At 36.2% G+C, this 23,336-nt stretch overlaps 2 protein-coding genes across 4 annotated transcripts; both read right to left on the reverse strand.

The window, feature by feature from the left end:
* Positions 1–1,078: 1,078 nt before the first annotated feature.
* LOC109043036 (pH-sensitive chloride channel 2) lies at positions 1,079–17,136 on the reverse strand. Of its 3 annotated transcripts, none has more exons than XM_019060068.2 (10): positions 14,512–17,136; positions 12,183–12,363; positions 9,445–9,613; positions 8,453–8,670; positions 7,464–7,546; positions 6,119–6,304; positions 5,572–5,727; positions 3,471–3,636; positions 2,089–2,242; positions 1,079–1,359 (listed from the first exon to the last, which is right to left on the reverse strand). In XM_019060068.2, the coding sequence occupies exons 2-10, from the start codon at positions 12,233–12,235 to the stop codon at positions 1,111–1,113; spliced, it is 1,434 nt and encodes a 477-aa protein (XP_018915613.1). In that variant the 5' UTR covers positions 12,236–12,363; positions 14,512–17,136; the 3' UTR covers positions 1,079–1,110. The 3 variants fall into 3 exon arrangements, with proteins under 3 accessions (XP_018915613.1, XP_018915620.1, XP_072157267.1); XM_019060075.2 differs by lacking the exon at positions 14,512–17,136 and adding an exon at positions 13,860–14,430; XM_072301166.1 differs by lacking the exon at positions 14,512–17,136 and adding an exon at positions 13,512–13,530.
* Positions 17,137–17,312: 176 nt separating this feature from the next.
* On the reverse strand, positions 17,313–23,331 carry RpS27 (ribosomal protein S27). Its single transcript, XM_019060086.2, has 4 exons — positions 23,175–23,331; positions 21,889–21,997; positions 20,557–20,667; positions 17,313–17,476 (listed from the first exon to the last, which is right to left on the reverse strand). Exons 1-4 carry the CDS (start codon positions 23,178–23,180, stop codon positions 17,448–17,450), a joined length of 255 nt encoding a protein of 84 aa, XP_018915631.1. The 5' UTR covers positions 23,181–23,331; the 3' UTR covers positions 17,313–17,447.
* Between the last annotated feature and the right edge of the window lie 5 nt (positions 23,332–23,336).

The following is a 23,336-nucleotide window of genomic DNA, read 5'->3' on the forward strand; positions in this document are numbered from 1 at the left end:
ATTGCCGAAGCTGTATTTGTAGGGAGGCATACTCGCAATCAAAATCAAACCGACGATCATAATGGCTCTATATGGAGAAAAATTTTGTTCTATTAACACAATATCCTCATAACTTACCATTTTTCTTTGGATATATATACTTACCTTCTTACTTTACCTTCTGAATTTTTCCATCACAGTGTCTTGGCGTCCTCGCAGGATGCTCCATGAAAGTTCAAATCTAAAACAGTTTTTTCTCCTTATTTCTCTCTTTCTACATTTTTTCCTACATTCAATTATTCTTAAAGTTCATGGCCTGCAAAAGTGATTTACATGGGAACATAATGCATTTGAAACATGGCTCTACAAACTCTTAGTCATCAAGGTCCTCATATTGTTAAAACTCATATTATTGGATCCTCTACCACAGCTTGCAAACAACTGGAAGGACACCCCACCCCTGCTCATTTAATGCTGCACATCCCATTGTATTGCACACTTAATGAGTAATAATTGAAATATCCTTCTCCCTGCCCCCCCCCCCCCCACAGTTAGTTTTGAAAAAAACCTCTTGAAAAATGGATCTCAACATTTGCTACTGTGTAGTATCAATTATCAGATGGATGAAAATGGAAATTTGAAAAATCAAATTCATTCATGGAACAAACGATAATACAAACTACTCGTTGCGCTTTTCTAATACATAATTTTAGCTTGCAAGCCGTCATTGACTTTCTAACAGACTACTCTGATGAGTAAAAAGGATTTTGAAAATGCAACTTTTTCTCAGACTTAAGTACAAGCTATACAAAGCCAAAATTTAAAAGAGCTCATGCTATTAACATTTGTAGTCAAATTATATTTCAGGAAAGAGTTCACATGAAAAAATTTGACAGATTTTCAGGGTGTGATAGAAAAATTGCCAATTAACATCATTTAAGGATTGAAGATAAATCCAGGAATCAAGAGAATGGTCCTCCTGTTTCTCTCTAGAAGATGATCAACTCATTTGGCATGGACTCTAGTTACTTTAACATTGACTCTAGTTACTTTGACATTCATCAGACATAAGAAGGAGGGTTAATAATATGAAAATGACTTTGGTGTGGTGTTGCTTTTATTGATCTGACTTTACATCCAAACAAATGTCCAGTATAGGCAATTAAAAACTAGAAATGCGAGAGGAAAAAATAGGCGACTTCTTCGATCAATCCATTGAGCGATTTCTTGAGGAGTCATTGTGAAAAATGTCTTGGCAGCATGCGGTTCACCATCGCAAGAAGTGACTTGAATGTTAATGGTACTTCTGGACAGTGAGGACGGAAATGGGTCGTGACTGAAGGCATTCAGAGAATTGAGATTTGTCTCACTCTTCATTTTCTGAAAAGAGACAAAATTGATTGATTAAACAAAATGATGGGAAAATCTTTTTTCCATTTTAAAAACACTTCGACGGATCGTCTCAAAAAATAAATCAATAAATAAAAATAACACAGAAATTCAAGGGCAAATGATTGAACATAGCAAACAATTGCTTGAGGAGATATTTATGTATTCAACTTTCATGATCATCCGGAGGAAAATTTCTAACAAGTCTGAAAAAATCCATGGTACAATTTTTTACAGAATATTTTGGCAAACGAAAATGCATTAAACATGCCCAAATGGGCAAACACTACTTTGTTGGAAAGGGGTACGAACATATCAATAGCTAGGAAGAAAAAACACGAAAAATGTGGCCCAAACTGTACGTTACAGGATGATAGAAAAGAGCTGAGCATCAACTGGGGAAAACTAGGCCAAAAAATTGTATTAGATTCCAAATTTTGAACTCGAATGTTAGGAAAACAAAGGTGGCTTACAATTTGTAAAGCTTCGTGATTCATACAATTTTATAAAAGTAAAGAGAGTGCAGTATAATGTTGATAATACAGGTACATTATTTCCGAATTGAGCTCTCAATTAACAGCCATATTTTTCTCTGAAAAAGATATTATAAATGGTTTAAAACGTAAGTAATGCTTTCAGTTTTCCATTAAAGTACCTTAAGAGGTTAATACTTTTCAAGGCACCCTTTCTTGAAAGATAGTGAGTAAAAAGATGACTTACCTTTTCCATTGCATATTGCTTATTGATTCCATTTATCATTGATGGAAGGGATCCCGAGTGGGAGTCGTGCATACTAAGTCGTCTTTTTTGCTGAGGAGTCAGTGTTGATTTCAAAATATGTTTACTTGTTACTTTTTTCAGTTCAATATTGTTCCTAAACAAAAAACAGAATTATTGAATTTAAGAGAAAAAATTATAAATGAGTATTACAAGATAAACCATTTAAAGACGTGGATTGAGTCATGTGAACCTGTATTAATAAGAGGTAAAACGTTTCTTGATAAGCGCTATAAGAAATTTTTCAATGTGTTCGACACTGACATCTAAAAAAAGGAAAATTACACTCACAGAATGAACAATATTAGATATATATCCAATAAGTTAATTTTTTGGATATATGTAGTAATTAAAATTACTGAGTAACCTGAGCTTACATTACTACAGAATATCCCTGAAAGCGGTTTAAGCTGCATGCTCACGTAGAAGAATATGCGATGCTGCGTTAGTGATCAGCATGAGATTTGAGAATGAAGTATGCAGTCTCAAGCTTAGCACTGCCGCTACCTTGCTTACACGGCATGACTTGCCAGGTTTGTAAGTGGACACAAAAGGAGACGTTATTCTCCGGCAGATATGAATGATATCTTGAAGGTTTTTAACATACTCATCATTCTTCTTGTGCCAAAAACTACACGGTACAACAGATCCTGAGACAAACCCCTCCCCCCCTCCTCCTTGCAATTTAAGTGACTCATTATTGACAGTGCAAGAATGATTGTAGATATTTAGATTCTTAAAGACGTTTGATTCCGAGACGGGACCGTGTCCGTAATGAGAGAATTCGCCAGGTGATGAAGGTTGAGAAAGATATCGTGCACGACGTCATGTCCAGGCAGTTATGCTGGTATGGACATGTGCAAAGAATGTCGGAGGAGAGGTTGCCTAAACAAGTTTTGGATTGGTTACCACCTGGGAAGAGGCGACGGGGGCGTCCCGTAAAGGGTTGGCGGCAGGGCGTTGACGAAGAGATGTTGCGGTGTCAGTTGCCCAATAACCTCTGGGAAGACAGGCATATGTGGTGTTTGGGTGTCGTAGAACGCCGAAGTGCGTTGTAAAGCGACTTTATATATATATAAAGACGTTTGATACCAAGCACTCCCCTCATTTGTAGTCTATGATTTAGGGATTTCTTCTATTCACAAATTTCAATTTTGTGTTTTCATTGAAAAACAAGCTGCATGGAAACGCTATCCCCTAAATTTCCAAAAAAATATGCAAGTTCTTTTGAGGTTTCTGATGAAAAGGAAATTATTTAATTAATTTGTTTATTTATGAAGTTGTTCTATAGATCATTTTCCAAGTACCAATGAATTACTACTTACCTCCTTCTCCAAATAGTATTGACAAAAGCAAACTCAACCAAAGAGCCAAAAATAAACCCTGTGCAAACTAGGAACCAAATTTCAGTTGCTTTGATGTAGGAGACTTTTGGTAAAGAGCTTCCAGTATTTCTCGAAAGTGTTATAAAAGTCAACATTGTGCTTGTACCTGCAATGAACAGATAAAGTTAATATTGAATAGTTAACAGAAAACTTTCTTTACAACTATAAGGTAAAGAAATTTTTTAAAAAAACCGAATAAATTGCTGTAATATTATTTGTCAGATTTTGAAACTTCTTCTACACTAGTTTTTGAAAACTTTCCACGAGAGAGCTGTTAGTTTTTGAGATATGTTGAAGACAGACACAAAAAATTTATCACAGCGTTTGAAGGTTTTGAATTTTAAAGATTTGTAGTAATTTCTACGATTGATTTTGGATGCTGTAATATTGAGGAAAACTACTTACAACTGACTAATGCACCTGTAACATCAGAAGTATGGTGGTACAGCAGTAATGAATTTTACAGTAAAGAGAGAAAACAAAACTTTCAAGTGTTTCAAACATTTAAACACCACGAAACACAGCCAGAAAAAAGGCAATTGTGAGGGAGATAGTCGAGTGAGAAACAGTTTCATTTGAATGGTATTCATCTTGAATTCTGTACTAGCTGAACCAGTTAGCCTACAATTTCGCATTTGCATATTTGGGTGTACATCCCTTGCTTCTAGAGATTTTGTTAGTTAGCGGCATGTCATGTTTAATAGGGGTGCACAGTATGTGCAAGTTCATACCGTCTATAATATAACAAACCTTGTGATGCTATTTCAAGTAGGTAGGTAGTTATGAGGGGATTTTAGTGTGTTCATTATTTTCCTTGATTTTGAAACAATGAGGAACAATCATTCACCAGCTGATGCTTCTCTTCTTGGTAGAACAATTCAAAAGGACTACGTGCAAAACGGGCCATTTGGGGCTCGGGGAGGATACCTCTGAGACTTGCCCTATTCATTCACCTAACAATGCCCCATCTTTTCCCAAAGTTTCAAGCCCCCCAAAAATTTTGGGGAGACGCGGCGGGGGGTCAAAGTTAAAAACCGGCAAAATTTTCGCGAATTTCTTACTCGAAAACCAAGAAGTTTTGGAAAACGCGGTTTAAACTAGCGTATTCAGCGTGACGAGAGCTTTCAGAAAATGTATAACATCATAGGGTTTTGTCAACTTCAGCTCGAGTTATCGCCTCCGAAGCGCCGGAACACTCAAAAAAGACCCCTTATTTTTTCACGTTTGGGCCGATTTAAAAAAAAGCCATTTTTTTATTTTGATGAAAAACTGATATGTTGTTCCTGACTCTCTGTAGCCCCTCTAGCTCTTTACCGCATGCTGGGGAAATGTTTTGGTCGCGAGTTATAAGAGCGGAAAGGAGCGAAGGTCGGGAAAATCGGCTATTTTAAACTGCGCGCGGCGACGGATCAGGAGACATGTGGCAACAATGCGAGGTCGGCAGTGGAGTGTGATTCGCCGAACTGAGTGGGAGGGGACGTTTTCCTTCCGATCAACGCCGCGCGCGCAGTTTAAAATAGCCGATTTTCCCGACCTTCGCTCCTTTCCGCTCTTATAACTCGCGACCAAAACATTTCCCCACATGCGGTAAAGAGCTAGAGGGGCTACAGAGAGTCAGGAACAACATATCAGTTTTTCATCAAAATAAAAAAATGGCTTTTTTTTAAATCGGCCCAAACGTGAAAAAATAAGGGGTCTTTTTTGAGTGTTCCGGCGCTTCGGAGGCGATAACTCGAGCTGAAGTTGACAAAACCCTATGATGTTATACATTTTCTGAAAGCTCTCGTCACGCTGAATACGCTAGTTTAAACCGCGTTTTCCAAAACTTCTTGGTTTTCGAGTAAGAAATTCGCGAAAATTTTGCCGGTTTTTAACTTTGACCCCCCGCCGCGTCTCCCCAAAATTTTTGGGGGGCTTGAAACTTTGGGAAAAGATGGGGCATTGTTAGGTGAATGAATAGGGCAAGTCTCAGAGGTATCCTCCCCGAGCCCCAAATGGCCCGTTTTGCACGTAGTCCTTTAGATGAAAAAAACACACTTACCTAAGGTAGTTCGTCCGGGAACTGCGTTTGGATCCAACCAGAAGGAAACCCATGAAACAACTACTAATAAAATACTGGGAACATAGTAATCCATAATATAATGACCAACTTCTCGTTCAAGTTGGAAATATACGGTTAAGGAACTGTAAGTGCCGGCTGTGGAAAAAAATCAAAAACAGTTTGTTAGATACCACCCCATCCATTTAGATTTGCAATTAGGTAACCAATGATTTTAATAAAATACATGTGATTTTAAGAGCATCAGAAAAGGGATGAAATCTTTGTGAGCTCAAATCTACTGACTTCCTGAATTATGTGCATTATGTATTTCAACGGCTGATTTGAACTGCGTTAACTATGGTATTGTTTGTGAGCAAATAATTGAAATTGGCTAATTTAAAATGTAAATGATGAAGTCTAATTATTGACCAGAAAACTTTTGACATTTTTGAAATTTAAAATAATTTAGCATTACCTTCTACTGCTTGGGAAAAAATCAAAAATTGACCGAGTAAAAGTAGACAAAAAATCCTAAATTCAGACTTACCAAATTTTCCGTAGAGGTGTATATTGTCAAAATCTGATGTTGCTTGCTCGGGAATCGAATAGACAACATCGCTAACATTAGTCCACATGGCAACCAAATTGTATTCGGTCATCTGCAAATGGCTATTGACGACAACTGGGGATCGCTTCTCCCACGAAAGCACTAGCTGTGTTGTATTGTACATCCCTGGCGATAGAATCAGTGTGAGACACATAAGGTCAATACTACTTAAAGAAAACGCTTGTCCCAGAGGAATAAGATTAAATTTCACTCTAAGATACTAAAAAAAATATTTGTGCGGATTTTTTATGGACAGAAACATCCCTCAGGACACAAACGAATAGAATTACTAGGAAGTTTTCAAATAATACAATATCAGATTCCGCAATTACGGATACCTAAAATAAAATATTTTAGATACAAGCAGCTTTCAGATTTGCAATTTAAGGTATCCCAAGTAGCATTGTCATCTACTTTCTAGGTGGCGCTCATCAAGAAAATGTCTACACTGAAAGAAAAAACTGCTAAAATCAACACATGAAATAGTGAAAAAAGGTGACAACTCATCAAAATAGACTAAGAACACCGGGTTGATTTAACTAATCTGGTGATTTGTTACCGTATTTTAGCAATTTTTTTTTCAGTGTACTTTCTAGATATAACAATTTTCTTGAAAGAAAATATGTATAAAGTAGATCTAGTAAATAGACACAAGAAAATAGAAAGAAAATGCATTTTTCCTTGCATTTTCTTAAAAGAAAACGATAAGAAATTGGCTATAAGATAATTCTACTATCAATAAATTTTCTATCTTTTTTCTAAATGGGAAGTTGACAGAAAGTAGACCTATGAAATAGATCTATTTTCTTTGGTAAGACTTTTGACTCGCAATGTTTTTCCTTTCTATTTTCTGGATAGCTCTCATTTTCTTTGTTTTTTCTAGAAATTTTCTTAATATTTTTTCCTAGAAAAAAATTCTATTTTGCTACTTGGAAAGAAGCAAAATGAGCGATTTGAGCTATCAAAGGAGTCCGTAACAACATTAATTGTTTCATTGGGGTTCTCACTGATTATTTTACCTAATTTATAGGGGATATTGCATCACACATTCAATTCAAACTTAAAAATGTCATTAGAACAGGACCAGGTTTACGAAGTGGGGCATATTCTCGGATTTTTTAGAGTTTGGCAAAACTCTCTGATTTTTCAAGAAGTGGTCCTTATCAGCCTGCTATAGTGTCTCTAACACTTATACATTCCTACAGAACAATACTAACAGTAAGGCTATCATTTGATGTCAACCTATGCAAAACGTAATACCTAAATATAATTAAAGAGTACTTACAACTCTCCAGGATGAGTGGACACTTCTGCTCATCAAATGGGAACTTTTGCAACTCCATCAGGCAAAGGAGAGTGACCTTAAGTCTGGTAACAAAAAGGAATTATTCTCAAACTTGATGTCAAATTAAAAAAGAAGCAATGGTGGCAAAAAATAATTTAACCACGTCTTCAACATTGAAAATTTACAATTTCTTGGATTATCTCCGTCTTATTTACTTCAATGCAAACTGACTGCCTTCAAATTTTAAAAGTGAATAATATAAAGGGTTTCAGAGGAAGGGCCTCGGACAAGTAGGTTATAGCTAAGGTCCTGGCTACGTTGTTTTTTATCCAGATGCTTGGAGGCGCAAACATATCTCGACTGAAGAAGGCCCTTTTTCCAGAACTCTTCTCAATTGTTGAGTCTGATCTGGGGCGCATATTATTATTTTCATGAAAATGATCTGAGTCTTTGCTTGAACTTCAAACATGTGATAAAGAGTCGAACTCAAAACTTGGAGGGAAAAAAGAGAAGTCATGTTATTTTGCATGCCAATGAGGAGGTCAGATATGAGTTGGAGCATGTATTGACGCAAAAAAGAGAGAACTATCACACCTAAGTAGATTTAACAAAATCAGATTTAGTCTAGCTTTGGACTTACTCCATTGTTTAAAGAAACTTCATGAATTTTCAATGACACATTATAGATAAACATGCGTATTTTTTACTTCCTGAACAACACAATTCATTAAAATTTTCTTTCGTCAAGATAAGCAAATACAGTGGGAAAAAACTATAATACCTGTTTTAGGCGATACCTCTTATATCTCTGAGAAAAAAATTACATAACTGACTCAAAAAGCTTCTTATGTTGATGCTTTCGTAACGTTTTCGACCAATGCGAGGCTTATAAAATGTTATTATACACAATATTTTACACAATAAACTTATTGCCTATTAATGAGATAAAAGAGGAAAATAATATTTTAATTACAAATTAGATACTGCACCTTTTCGAGTACAAGACATAACCATCTGGTTGTACGGTTATTAATGTATCTTCTTTATTTACACCCATTACTTGCGAGTCATGTTCATTGACAATGTAGATGTGCGGTGTCCACAATCTGTTTTTGAGATCATTCTCACCTTGAAAGCTTGCAGTTGCATTGTGAATCAATCTTGGGTCATACCATCGAAAACGTATCAGAATATGAGCAGTGAAATGCTAAGGAAAAAACGAATTAATGCTTAGAAATGTAAAAAGATTCAGGAGTGCTATAAAAAAAAATATGCTATGAATTCTCCAAATAAAAGTGCTTAGTGTATTACAGGAGGCAAATGTTTAAATTTGGAGATTTTGGGCTATACTCATAGAGAAATCTTCATTTTGAGGGTCGTCATTTTTTTTTTTGCAAAGAAAAATAGTGATATGAACTTTTAGTCCAATGAAAGTAAATTAAAATTTACGAAGCTGGATGCTGCACATTTGACACAACAACCGTAACGACATTGCTTAGCTTATTTAAAAAACAAATTTAAAAACTATCAAATTTCAAAGAATGAAAACTTAACAATAAACCAATCAGGAAACTTTTCTGGTTCTTTCTTGTGTAAAATGACACCTTGTACCTAAACAAGTTTTTTCTTTCTATTTTTAGCAAATTTAAACAACAATTTTCATTTAATTTTAGGTTTTGTTTGTTGCATATTTTGCAGTTTACTTTGCATTTTGTTTTATCATAAACAATTTTTAGAATTTAACATAACTCTAGTGCTACAATTTTTTTAGGGCCTTTTGAGCATACATATGTTGGAAAAAGAACAATGAGGATTTCCTAACTCATACATTTTTTAAAATTCAAATTCAACAGCCGATGTCACTAGGGAACATTTGAACTTGTCACACAACCTCGAGGATTGGGACTTAGATATTTAATAGTGGTAGCATGCTGAAGGCCTACATTATCGAATTTAACAAAAAATATTATTGGACACTTACAAGTTGTTGAACCTCCACAGATCCCAGAAAGTAAACATAAATTCTGGTTGTGACCTTGGTTGGACCATTCTCTGGTTGGGGTCTTTCCCATAAATCATAACGACAAGGCTCTGTTAGCTCTTTTAACACCTCTCGACCAGATGCAGTAAAATTAATAGGTGAGCACGACCTGTAAGCACAGAGAAATTACATGAAAAGATGTACAGTAAGTCAGATTTGCTGCTAGATCTTAAAACAGGGACCTGTACCTACATATTTTGAGAAAAAAAGCCTCACGTCCACTCATTTATGTTTCTCACTCAAGAAACATAGGTAGCTGATTTGCATATCCGTACTTTTGGAGTTTTGCCACGCTAAAATTTCACTCTTAACCTGCCCACAATTTATTATTTTAAGGAAAGTCTATTCAGACTGACAAAACTTTATTTTGAGGTAATTACCCCAACAAAAAAGCAAAGGAACACTACTGAAGACAAATATTTCTAATACAAACTTGAGATAAAAGTTTGGTACCTGCAGGTGACACCATGAAGAAATTACTTTTTAATGGCAAAAAAATACCATCCAAAAGACACTTTTACTCAGACCATGTTTGATGGTCGCGTTTAGACTTATTACCATAAAGTAAAATTGGAATTAACATGTTATTCTGCTTGAATTACACTATTTTTTTTAAAGTAAGCAGAAAGAGGCACAATGAAATTTAAGTGCATGTATTAGAGTGGTTTTTTTTTTTTTTTTTTTTTTTTTTTTTTTTTTTTTTTTTTTTTTTTTTTACAAACTAAACTTTGAACGCTTTGAACACTTAAAATAATTTTAAAAAAATCGGAGAAACGAAATGACATCGTGAAAACATGAAATTTTACTAAGACGTGAAATTCGTTTTAATGATCTTAAAATGTACAGTCATGGTACTCAGAAAAACAGAACACAGCGCAATATTGACTTTGGGAAAATTTAAGAAACTTTTTTGGGTTAGCTCCATCACTGCATTTTAGACAAAAACCTCTAAAATCAGAACAGTGGACACCAAATAGCCCTATAAGACTTCATTTTCTTAAACTTCCTGTTTACAAGAGCTGTTAAACAACTCTTTAAGTAAGTACACCAGGGCCAGATTTAGGGGGTGGCCACATGGGCCCCGGTCCATGGCGGCAAATTTTGCAATTCTTTTAAATGTAGGTTTAAAAAAAAAATCGGATACAGGAAAAAAATCTCAAACGAGAAAAGGCAACAAAATCTCTCATTTCCTGAGTATAGTAATTTCTAATTTTGTCGTCTATCAGTAATACAAGAGACAGCACCTTTAATTAGTCGAGTTAAGAGATGGACCAAACACGCAATTTGGCCTGGAACGGCGCGACGCAGAGAGCAATGATGACGAGGACTTGAGATGAAAAGGAGAAGCCCTCGGCGCGGCGCGGCCGGCGATCGGCATGTAACACATATTAGCGCCTACAAGACTGCATGAATACTTCACGCATTGCGTCAAACACAGTGCGGTCAGCAGCGGTCGGCGTGAAACGCATTGCGCCTACGAGACTGCATAAATACTTCACGCATTGCGTTAAACACAGTGCGGTCAGCGAGGCGCGGCGGCGGAAGTTAAAATGATTAAACCACATTTATGTTTGTTCTTTCAGAATTTGTTCGATCATTTCTTATAAATGAGAGGTCTTGTCCACATAGAGATAGGTTTACGGAACTTAACTTTCACGTAAAGTTCCGTGAATTTTTGCTAGGAGTGTTGACAGGGCTTACGCAAAAAATGTGTCCAACACGAGTGAACGGGTCTTATGCACCCTTCTCCCTCCGGCACGTTCACTCGATGGTTTTCATTGATGTTTCAAAATTAATGAGAAGAGGGCGGCAAAATACAGGCGGCCCATGCGGGCGGCAAGTAGGTATATCCCCCCCTGGTTACATTCCGGCGGGTGCGAAAAAAAATTTCATTATAGAAAATTTATTAACTTACTTGGAACCATTCATATATCGACGGTGAAACTACCGAACCACGTATCTCGGTTTGCGACGTCGCAGACTTCCTGTCACTTTTTTAAATGAAAAACTACTTTAAACGTCCAGTCTTGAAAATTTCTGTGATTTTTCCTCTTCGTGTGGAGAAAATTCTGTGAAAATTTCAAGGACTGATATTGATTTGGTCTACTTCAAAAAAATAAATTGCGAGCGTAGATTTTTAAACACCGCAAACGAGATACGTGGTTTGGTAGTTTCACCGTCGATATGAAATATCTCCCTGATTATTTCATATTTCCCTCCTTCCGTGAACACACGCGTATATCCCGACATAACTCCTTCAATGACTCACGAAACTATTTCTTATGCACGAACCGAAAGTAGCTTAGCGGACGTAGCTTTGAGGAAACATTCGTGGGGTGTAGAGCTAAGTTTAGAAAAAAAGAACCTATTTAATCGTAAAAAATATATAAAGAAACAACTCTATTCTATTAAAATATTACTTCACGTACAATTTGCAGGAGAATTTTTTAGTAGAGTAGGTATTCATAAACGCGCTTCTCTAAATTTCCAGCGAGATCGCGGACATTCAGCGCGAGACGTCGTACCTACGTGTCATACAATACCTACGTTTCATGATGGGGGAAAAAAATAATCTAAGTAAGTTTTCCACGTCAACTCAGAGGACCCTAAGGTAACAGTTCTGCTGCTGTGCAGAAGGATGAAAAAAAATGTGTACTAAAGGATGAAGAGTAACTTACTGCGCCTCTGTCTTGGCAACAACAACAAGGAAGAGAATGGTCCATCCCAACATTATAAAGGACTGCAAGTTCGCGCGTTCACTTCATCATTTTTTCCGGCGCATTTTGCGAGACGGCAGGAACCTGTCAGGTCCATGATCCATGTCAACGATTCATCACAGCCACAATATGACGCAAAACTCTGTAAGTTGGGATTAATAAACAGTCAAAAATTAGTCGAAATTGAACCACTGCGGACGTATAAACACAAAAAAAACTGCGAAATTTTCAAGGCCCGGTCGGGTGCATTTTGGGAGGCCCGCGGGACTGGATACGGTGGCAACCACGCAGGGGAATGTATCGTCGGGAGCCTTGTTTTTCTATTTTTATTTTTCCGCCAAAAACACCTGTCATCTCCACATGATCACGAACTCCAATACGGGTATCGGATTCATGGCAGTTCTGCTACGCGAAGGAAGAACGCCGTATGAACTTTCGAATGTTGCCCAATTTCTCTTGAAAAGATATTAAATTTCGACAATAGTTAAGACAATTTTCCCTACCTTAAAATTTTTAGATACGGTTAAATTACGAGGAAAATTTTTCGAAAAATTGAAAAAAAAAAATATTCACCTTCATCCCGGAAAAATCGTATTTTAACAGGGGAAATTTGGCAACGCCTGAAGAATCATTCGAAATTTTTTTCAGCACGGCAAAGAGGCGATTTGCTTTATTAGGTACCATTCACACTTTGACTCAGAGAGGGTAGGGTACCTGCGTGAGAAAAAAAAAAGATCATGCACGATCGCCAGCGGTTTTAGTAGCCGACCGCTACTCCCCATAACTTGCCCCGGAAAATCAATTTCCAGAATCCAAGCGCCCTCAAGATTGAGAGCCATTCTTAAATTAGATATACCATGTCCTTACGTCAGAGAGGATTGCCTGAAAAATGCATCATAAGAAAGAGGGGGGAGGGGGTACAACATCTGGGGGGAGGGGAGGGGGGGGTTAAAATTTCGATCAAGGGCTCAATGTAACTTGCGGTCGGCTCCTTCGTAACTGTGATTAAGTCAGGCAAAGTGGTGTCTTCAGAGGATTGAAATTTCCCTAGGTACTTCACGAGTCTCTGTGTGAAGAGATGAAGTTCAACGCATATTTAAGTATCTTATTTCAGTTTTTAAGATAAATATAATCTTAATTAAAGAGTATATCCATTACACTGATAGACAGACTCTCAAACATTCGAAATGTTTCTTCTAGATTTTGAATACTTACAAAATTCAGTTCATTACGTAGGTAAGTATTGCAAAAAAAAAAATAAAAAAAAATAAAAAATAAAATAAAAAATACCAGAGATGAGGTACTCTAGTTCAACAGACTGTCAAAACTTGAAACCACTTGACAAGCTCCTGCTTCGATCCAAATGTGCACATTAACACTCGAATTACCTACAACAACAAAAAGTTCCCTCCACTGATAACCATTAACGGTGCAGTGCCTTTCATATCAAACATCAACTCATCAAATAGATCATGCTAACTGACACTCATTAAAAAGAGCACTGCTAACACTTTCGATTGACCTCCTACAGGGATGGGAAAATGTAGGTATCAAAATAAAACAGCGTCCATCACTGGCAACTTGTTTCCCTGACAAGTGCCTTGATAAAAGCCAGTTTTAGGTATAAAAATAAGTCACCTGTTATTGATCCGGGACACGAAATTGTTCTACCAAGTTCTACTAAATTTTCACTTTGACTGAAGACTGCTAAATTTGGAGGGATGAGATGTGGCTTTGCACACCTGAAGAACGAGATTCACTAAAATATTACAACTTAATTCAGAAGAGTGTTCATGGTAGCAAGTAAAGAGGAACAGTAAAGTTAGGAAAATTTATGCAAAAGAATTATCTTCCAAGGTTGAAGAAACAATTGTTTCTCACCAACTGAAAAAGATAAGTGTCGGTAAATACATTTATGCTGGCCTAGTGATATAATACCACCTCATAAGTAGAGATACCATTTATTTACAGCAGAAAGCAACAATTTGTCAATATTTTAAAAACTAACTTTGATATATTTGGGAAACAAATTACTACAACTTGACCAAGAAAAGAGTAAGTACAGACATCATCAGTAGCTACAGACCTGAGAAATTCAATGCAAGGAAAAATCCAAGGGAAAGGGACTCAACATATGAAATATTTTTAGAGATCTTGAAGAAAAAACTTATACCTACTCTAAGTTTAAATTTTAAGTAAAATGATAGATGCTAGTTTGATCTGACGCCTCAGAATTTAAATTTTGTGAATTCTTCTACATTTTTAACATAAAGAGATAGTGTGTACTTACCTTCACATTTAAGATTTTCTGTTAGACACCGCAATTTCAAAGCCAACACAAGAAATGATTAGAGATGACATTCACCTTCTATTGGAGTTTCGGCACAGTTAAAAGAAAAATTATTTATCGTTACCACTCAGAGACGTTATGGTGCTTCAGAAAAAAAAATGTTCTAGAAGAGGTAAGAATGAGCTGTACTTCTGGTTACAAAAATGAGATTGAAAACTGTCCGATGAAAGATGTTGTCAGTCAAAAAAGCTGTCTACTCTTCTAGAACGGAATGAGACAAATGACAATTACTTTCGATATAAAGTTTTATATTTGGACTCGGATATCCATGAAGTAGTACATATATAAATAAAATACATTTTTTCCTGATTTTATTATAAACTCACTCTTATCTTCCAGAAAAATGAGGACTGCAAACCGATATCTGTCAATGGATAGAGCCACTTGAGATAATGTATTCGCGCTCATGGTTCAAAGTGATTAAAAATTCACAGGAGAGTCTTAGGACCACCGAAAAAATATCGAATGAAAAACACAGAGGCTTCTGAAAAAAGTGTCTTCTAAATGTTATGTCTCCATTAACTATTGACAGCCAGCCGCAAGGTATCCAATTTCTTTTTTTAAAAGAAGAAAAATTCTCATTCGATCATGAAAGCTAAGGGCATTTTTTAATTCAATTACATTATTCTTCCTAATAAAAAACTTGGCATTATTCTTTGAGAATTCATGTAGGGAATCTGGACCTGTGAAATTAAAGGCAATTTGATGATGCTCGAAAGGAACTTTGTTACCAAGGACACTGCATCTTAAAATTGTTCAATAATGTCTTTGGCCAATGAAGAAGTTCAACTTGAATTAGCTTTTTACTGTCCACACATTAAAAAAGCAGTGAGTAAGTTCGACATGTACTTGGTCAGTCATAGCAGTTAAATTATTTCAACACTGATATAAAGGAGGAGTTCAGATACATCTACGACACCCTTATGGCATTACTGCTGATAACTTCTCTCACTACAATTTCATTTGAGTAGCTGCTACATTGTTAATGAGTCAATTGCTGTTGTATTTAAAATTAAAATCATTAAAAATGCAAAAATCGGAGATGTTTAAGTCAAGATCATTGATTTGCTGGAAATGTACTTGATTTTGGCATCAGAATTTAAAAAGGGTAATTTAGAACCTAGTGATTTTTCTCTTCATCAAAGTATAGGGAAAAGCAGTTTTTTCTGGGTACATTGGGATTAACCTGGGCCAAAATATTAATGATGAAGCAATTGAGCACAGACCTGACATTTCAAGCAGAAGGGTCTTGTAAAGAGAACATTCAATGGAATATTGAAGCTGTTAGCGATTGTTTTTATGAACCCACAGCGGTAAAACCTGCCCCATTCATCATCTATCATCTTGTTTCTAGAAAATAATATAAGATTGAGTGTACAATGTATAATTTTGAAGCACAGAGCAAGAAAGGCAACAAGAAGAATTGCAAGATTTCTTCATTTTTAGAAGATGATTATCGTTAGAAGATGGAATACGCAATTGAATGCCTTGCTTCGAAAAATGTCCGACTAAGAAAAAATGAAAAATCTGTTTAGTTGCAGTTGAGTTACTTTGAGGGTCTCACACTTCTTTAAATTTTTTTTTTGTTCCGAAACCTTTTTTACACTTGGGATGGAAAAGATAGGCCTAAATTCTTATTTGTTCCAATAAGTTTCATATTTTAGGCTACAAAGCTCATTTGGGAACTGAAAAATAAGAAACAAAAACATTTTTAGCTGAATTAAGTGTTTCCTGTTTCAGGGGATTCTCCCCACTCCCCTCTCAATGAAGTAATGAATTTCTGAAACCAGCTATTCAATGGAAAATGCTAATTATAGAAGAACTAATCGTATTAAATTCAAAAACTTAGTTGTGACATTGTGAACTGTGCTGAATCTTTGAACGCCAAACTCACTTGCTTGCAGAGCTTCCCAGTAAAGAAGAATGAAAGTAAAAATAAGAAGAAAACCAGTAAGATAAAAAAATTAATATCTTATTCAATTATACGTACAAGAATTACTTAACATTTTGGACTGTTAAAAAAATAAGAAAGGAAATAAAATTATACAAGTATATATAAAAGATGATGAAGCAAATACTAAATTCGTCCTGTCTCCGATAAGCCTTCAGATGGTACGGTAAAATCACAAGAAACGAAAAGCTTTAGAAAAACGGTATTTTCAATGAATCAAAGAAACCGACATCCTTTTAATATTTTACTGAGCTTCTTTGTTGATGAATGGTTTGATGTCAAAGATATTCTACTAAACGGCTCCAAAAATTAAATGGTGAATCAAAATCAAGAATGTTCTTAAAAAAGTAGACACAGTTCTTTTCTGCCAACTTCAGTTAGATTTTCATCAAGAGAAAATTTTGGAGAAAACTGATGAAGCTTTAACTCAAAAACGCAAGTTAGCAAAACATCTTGTTCATAAAACGAAATCGTACGAGATTTAAATAGGTCCTCACAGAAAATTTGGGCCAACTGCTTTTGCTGTTGACATTAGTTCCCGGAAAAATTAAAAAAGAAATATTTACTCAAATTTCTCACATGAATCACATATGAAATTTTGACAGAGAATAAAACAAAAAGAAAGAAAAATAAAAAGGATATTAGGAAAAGTGAATATCTTTGAATCAAGGCTCTATAAAAATACTCTCATCCCAGTTAGGTATAGACTGTTTTTCGTTGATTTAGTTAATAGCGAATTTAAAGGATTCAATATTTTAAGGACTGAGTATAATTGAAAAAGAAAGAAGAATTAAAAAGGAAGTCTGCCCTCCATTTATTTTAAAAAATACAAAACAAATGGAGAAACCCCATAACTTAAATTATTACAAGTTATCTTAAAAAAAAGAAAAAAAATGATCAGAATTTTTAACATTATGATAACAAGCTAGTGAGGTTTTCTCCTAAACGAACATCCTGAAACAGACAAAAATTGGATTGTGTGAATCGACTTGCAGTGTTGACACGCTAGTTCTTACAGTGCAACGAGAACAGGTAAAAATCTCACCTTTTTTCTTGGGAGGCACAAGCTACTTACAAAACGAAGTTACAAACTGTGCTGCCTTAAAGGTGAATAATTCTTTAAATCACGACACCCTCAAAAGATGAAAAATTACACTTTAACTCAGGTTACTTACAAAAAAATCAGATAGACAAGAGGTAGATCGATGCCTCAGGAGTATGTGATCAAATTTTGAAATTAATTACCCTATGAATAAAGGCAAGGGAACGGCTGAAAACATGTTATAGGTCGAACTTGATAAGCGATTGATTATTTCTTTTTGGCCACACTTATGGATAAGTATTATTGGAATTAACTTCATAATTTAAACATATCAATGAGCACAGTGTGAAACCACATATCTTAATTGGATTGTTTCAAAATTTTTGCTCCTTCCTAATTTGTCTTTTCAAAAACGAATAAGCTAACTTTATAGCATGAAATTCATAAAGAATGTTCTGCTAGCAGAGAAGCGAGATCAAAGAAAATTTCAAGAAATTCCCTTGACTAGTTTTCCAATGAAAAAATGAGGAAAGGACGACAGATCTACAACACCGTAAAAAGGAGATGCACTGTTTCGCACTTTGAACACTGATGTGCTCTTGAGGCATATATATATCTCTTATTGATCCAATTATTTTAAAAAAGTCCCTCCGGAAACTCTGAATTAAACTTGATACTTTCAATTAGAATAATGCATAATCCCTATCTTTTAACGATTTCAATTGTTTGCAAAAATGCTTGTTAAAAGAAGAGCATTATTAAAAATGTTGATGTCTGCCTTTAATTGAGGGTCATTTTTCCTTTTAAAATGCACAAACCAAGATATACAAGTATACCTACTTACTTAGTTTCTGTTTTTTATTAGAGCTCCTGCTTTTTTAAATAACTATTATTTAAAAGAGGGTACAGCTCTAGTTCATTAATAAAATTTTTGGAGAATCGCATGACAGTTGCACTGAGGATGCTAGAGTGCAAGTCGGAGAAAAGCGCCAGCATGTATAAAATCTACGCGCAAGTGAGTTCCAAGCAAACGTAATATACGTTTCTGAGCTCTAACTAGTGCTTACGACTGCACAGAATTAATAATTTAACTCTGCCAACACAATTCTGATTCATCATGTGGATGTAACTTTAAATCATCCAAAGAGATCCACTTTTTAAATCAATACATTAACTTCCAATTATGTGGTATCATTGATCTTTTAGATTTCAAAGATTTAGAAAAGCGCACACACGAACACCCCCCCCCCCCCCTCAAACACATGTTAACCTTACTAGAATCAAATATCAAGGGAAAATATATCAATATTAATCAGAAAAAAAAGAAAGAAACAAACTCTGGTTCTCTGGAGAGGGTGGTTAATGTTTGTAACTCTCAATAGGTAAAATGACAGGGTGGCCATAGAAATTTTCGATTTGACTCTTCTGGGTTTTCCTCCACCTATTTTTACAATATTCCCTGACTTTGGCGATAGTAAGGCACGCTAAATATCAGTTGTAAGTCACATTGATCCGAAAAAGAGAGGAGCTGAAGCTATGAATTATGTGTAAAAACTTGTCACTTTCTTATTTAATGCAATTTTTTCTGGATATGGTCTTTTACGCTGATTTTTCCTTGTTCGCCCTGATCAATTTCTTCCAGCCATTCCTATTTTTCCTGACTGGGACCACTCTTACATAAGACAGCTCTATATTTTTTCAATTGTTTTAAAATCGCTGATAAACTCTACTTGTGAGAGCTTCTTCAAGCTCACTATAGAGATTCTTTAACTATTTTATGCCAAAAATAACTTGTTCACTTTCAGCCTACTGCTAAAATAGAGAAAAACTTCATCAGGCAAACTTGGGGACCCTTGGAGTGACAGGGCATAGGGCTACATTAAAATGCAGGCAATACACAGGGTTGCCAGCCAATTTAATTTTTTCCATTCCCTGACTTTTCCCTGACTTTTAAGTATGGATCTGACGCAGTCTGTTAAAGTGAAAAGTAGTTAGTTAATCCCGCAACGCGAGCCCAAGACCGCCCGCACCTAATTCCACGAAAAATCAGAAAAATCCCTGACCAACACCGAAATTCCCTGACTTTTCCCGGTCGCTGGCAACCCTGAATACAGGAATAAGCTGAGCGAACTTGTTACTTGACATTGAGCTGCAATTATGGGTGCACCTGAACAGCTTTATTTACGGAACGAAAAACGATGCAATTATGCTGGTTAGCTTTAATTGCATTCACACTTTTCTGCTTGTCCGGACTCTTGAATATTAAATAGATAAATACAGAACAGCAATTTTAAAGGAAGAAAGCCATCAGTGGCAATAATGGGTCATTCACAACAGTGACTAAGATTTCAGGTACGGAAGTTTCAAAGACATGCGGCATTTCGCAAATGGAAATTCGGAGATTTCTTTCCACCACTTACCCCCCAGGTTGTATGAAATCTATATTTGTTAAGTCAAACTTCGAAAGTATTCACTATTATTGTTGAAGATCCATGAGTTATCACTAACATTGAAAAGAAGAAAAAAGTCTTTTTCCAAACTCAAAACTTCCTTATTCCCTGACTTCCTCTGACTTTAGAGCAAAAGTTCCACCCTACTTTTTTTCTTTTAAAATATGCTGACATTTGCTAAACTTGGACTTGATTTCCGTGTTCAAAGATCCCATTATGGAAAAAGGCATTCAGTACCCGGTTAAAAATGACAAGCCGTCGAAAGACCATAAAAGGTGAACAGTTGAAAGATCAGTGATATATTTTAGTGATTAGTAGATGTGTTAGGAATTCCCTGACTTTTTTCTGTTGTCACAAAATCCCTGACTTTTCCAGTTTTCTAGACTGGCAGCAACCCCAAAATATTCTTTGAAGCCTTTCAAAATTACTGTCATAAATCAACAGACATGACTGACAACTTGATTATTTCGAGTGACAAAATACAATCCAACTTCACAGCTACAGGGCAAAATAATTAAAAGCGAGAATCCAAAACATCTTACCTTCTGTTAATCTTGCTTTACCCCCAGTTGGCTGGCATAAGATGGCAGAACAGCCCGTACATATGACTACTGTCTGTGCATGACTGAATACTGTTGTTATTTTGTAACAGCCTGAAAAAAAGGACACAGCATTCTTGTAATTTTAGTGGATTTTAAAAAAATAGGGAGAGGGGAGGAACGACTTACAATTGGTTTTCTTTGAGGGAATAGGAGGTTGGTTTGATAAAATTAGAACATTAAATGATCTTAACGGATAGTAGGGCAATAACCATGTTGATAAACCTCTAAGCTGATCACTGGTACAGAAAGTCTTTAACAACAATGATACAGAAAGTTCTGAGGGTTAGCATAACGCACACCAACCTTCCTACTTTGAAGGTCTGTTTCCCACACCTCCTTGTTTTTAAGACCTCATTATCAGAACCTTCATGTATGGCATGTGGCTCCGTGATTAAGAATTTTTTGCACCTTGGATTAACAATTTGGCTTCAATGGGCAAACTAATCCTAAGGTTTGCCTCACCTCAGCTCGGTTGATTCAACAAATTGGTCTTAGCTATGAAAATCAGCGCTGAATGGAGACTTAAGTGAATTTTCCTGTGCAAAATCTATAACCCCATTGATTCATTTTGCACCCTGGTAAGTAGATCAGGTGATAAAACAAGTTTGTGTAATTTGTTCAGAAGAATCATTTGACCATGCTGGTACATCCTAGTTGTGGAGAGACCCACAGAATATTGATTGGCAGATGTGATGAGAATTTTCTTAAAAGTACACGCAATTATAAACGGAGAGCGACATCTACTAGACCATCATTTCAATGGTTACATATTAGGTTAGCTGGTTTGACCATAGAATTCCTTCGTTATGTTTAGAGACCTACGTCACATATTGTTAATGTTAACTCATGGCAATAGTTCACTGGTGTCTACTTTCAGTGTGGGATAGTAGTATACTGGAATTCACTACTACGGTGTTGCCTGTGAGTGCGTAATGAAATATGCAATTCTAATTGAGACATCATTTTTGATGAATTACATACAATGCGCAATTTGGATGTGTGCACACTGGAATTACACACATTCGCTCAATCACACCCCTCTCACAGTGGTGATTTAATGTCAGATTACTTTGGCCAAAATTGTCTGGATGCTTTAGTAGAAGCCAAGAATGCAAAATTCTGAGCCTGAACATGCATGATTTTGAAATTTTCCAACATCAACACTGATTAGGTGTGCTGATCCACATAATCAGATTAATGTCCATCTCCACATGCAAACGGAAGGCTCAGAGCCTCCAGAAATCTGCCCTTGACAAGGGAACAACAACTTACCTGGGCATTTGACATCCATAAAGTACGAGTTCGGATGTTGCACCAATCTCTTTAGTTTGTGCTTTCGCTTTTCATCGGCGAGCGACGGATGCAGCAAATCTGTTGCGAGCTGAAATAAAAGAGAAAAATTGAATTATTGTCTTATTCTCCATGGAAGTTGAAACATGAAAATTATAAGAGCTGGCAATTTATACGCAGAAATTGATTCAATTGTTTTCCCGTTTTGGAGAGGACTCATCGTATGTTGAGACAAATGTCAATTTCTGATTACCTCCGAATCAGCACCACTCAACAGGATAATACATGCAGTCAGGTGGCGCCACTGATGAGTGGTGACCTAAACAATACTTGGCTGTTGTCTCAACATAGGATGAGTCCGCTCTAGTCCGTCAAGATGAGACACGGGGGGAGCAAGACTGAAACAGGAAAACAGTTCCAGGGATCCGTCAGAGAAGGTTGCTCAAACCTCAAGTAGGGAAAGAAACCACAAATGACTACGGTAAGACCTTGGAATGAACCTTCAGATCCTGAGGTTTATAGTATGAACAATCAGCTAAAATTGATATGACAGGACATCAACGCTCAGCACTGTGTACCCAATCCGTAAACCTAAGTGAGTGATGATTTTGCATCAAAAGTTAAGAGCTAAAACGGGTAGGTACAAATGACAATAGAAAATGGTTAGAACAATTTACTCAGTACTTTCGCACATGACAACCTACAACATATTTTGGTTATATGAACGGCTAGGTAAGTGATTACCTTGAGATTCTACTCTGTCGCAGGGAGGGCCCAATGACCAATGGGCTAACCACTGATTTACATCTGAGGCTAAGCGTGGTATAATAAAGTAAAAGACGACACGAATCGGTCGAGAGTGAGTTAGAAGACGAAAATTTTCAAGATTGCATGATAATGGAGATGGCATGAACATGTCAACAAAGGATGGTGAGCTGAGGGTGGGAGCCACTGAAACCTTGAATTTCAAGGGATGCATGAATAATATCAAAACATTTCGTTCGAAAATCGTTTGGAATATATTTCCGTGACATGAAAGGGATGTAATGAAGCATTGCAACATGAAATAAAATGCAGACACGGGGCCCTCTAGGCCACTTGACCTGCTGGCAACCACATTGTCAACGAAAACGCACATTAGTTTTACGAACTTCAGACGGAAAATACTTGACAAAATCGAACATTTAGTAAGTGAGACTTTAACGATAACGTTAGTTTCTTGCGAATAAAGAAAATAAACTATAAAATAACAAAAATGAATTACTTACAGGCATGATGTGCTTTTCTTCACGATAGGCACCGGAGAGGAAAGTAGCAGCGTGATCACGGATAATGTCGGCTTTCAAGATGGCAACTTAATTGAAGAAAACAAGGAAAATCCCAGCATTACTCGAATAGAGTCTCCCGCTACGTTAGGTTGGTAGAACTTA

This window comes from Bemisia tabaci, chromosome 6, assembly GCF_918797505.1.
Source record: "Bemisia tabaci chromosome 6, PGI_BMITA_v3".
Lineage (NCBI taxonomy): Eukaryota > Metazoa > Arthropoda > Insecta > Hemiptera > Aleyrodidae > Bemisia > Bemisia tabaci.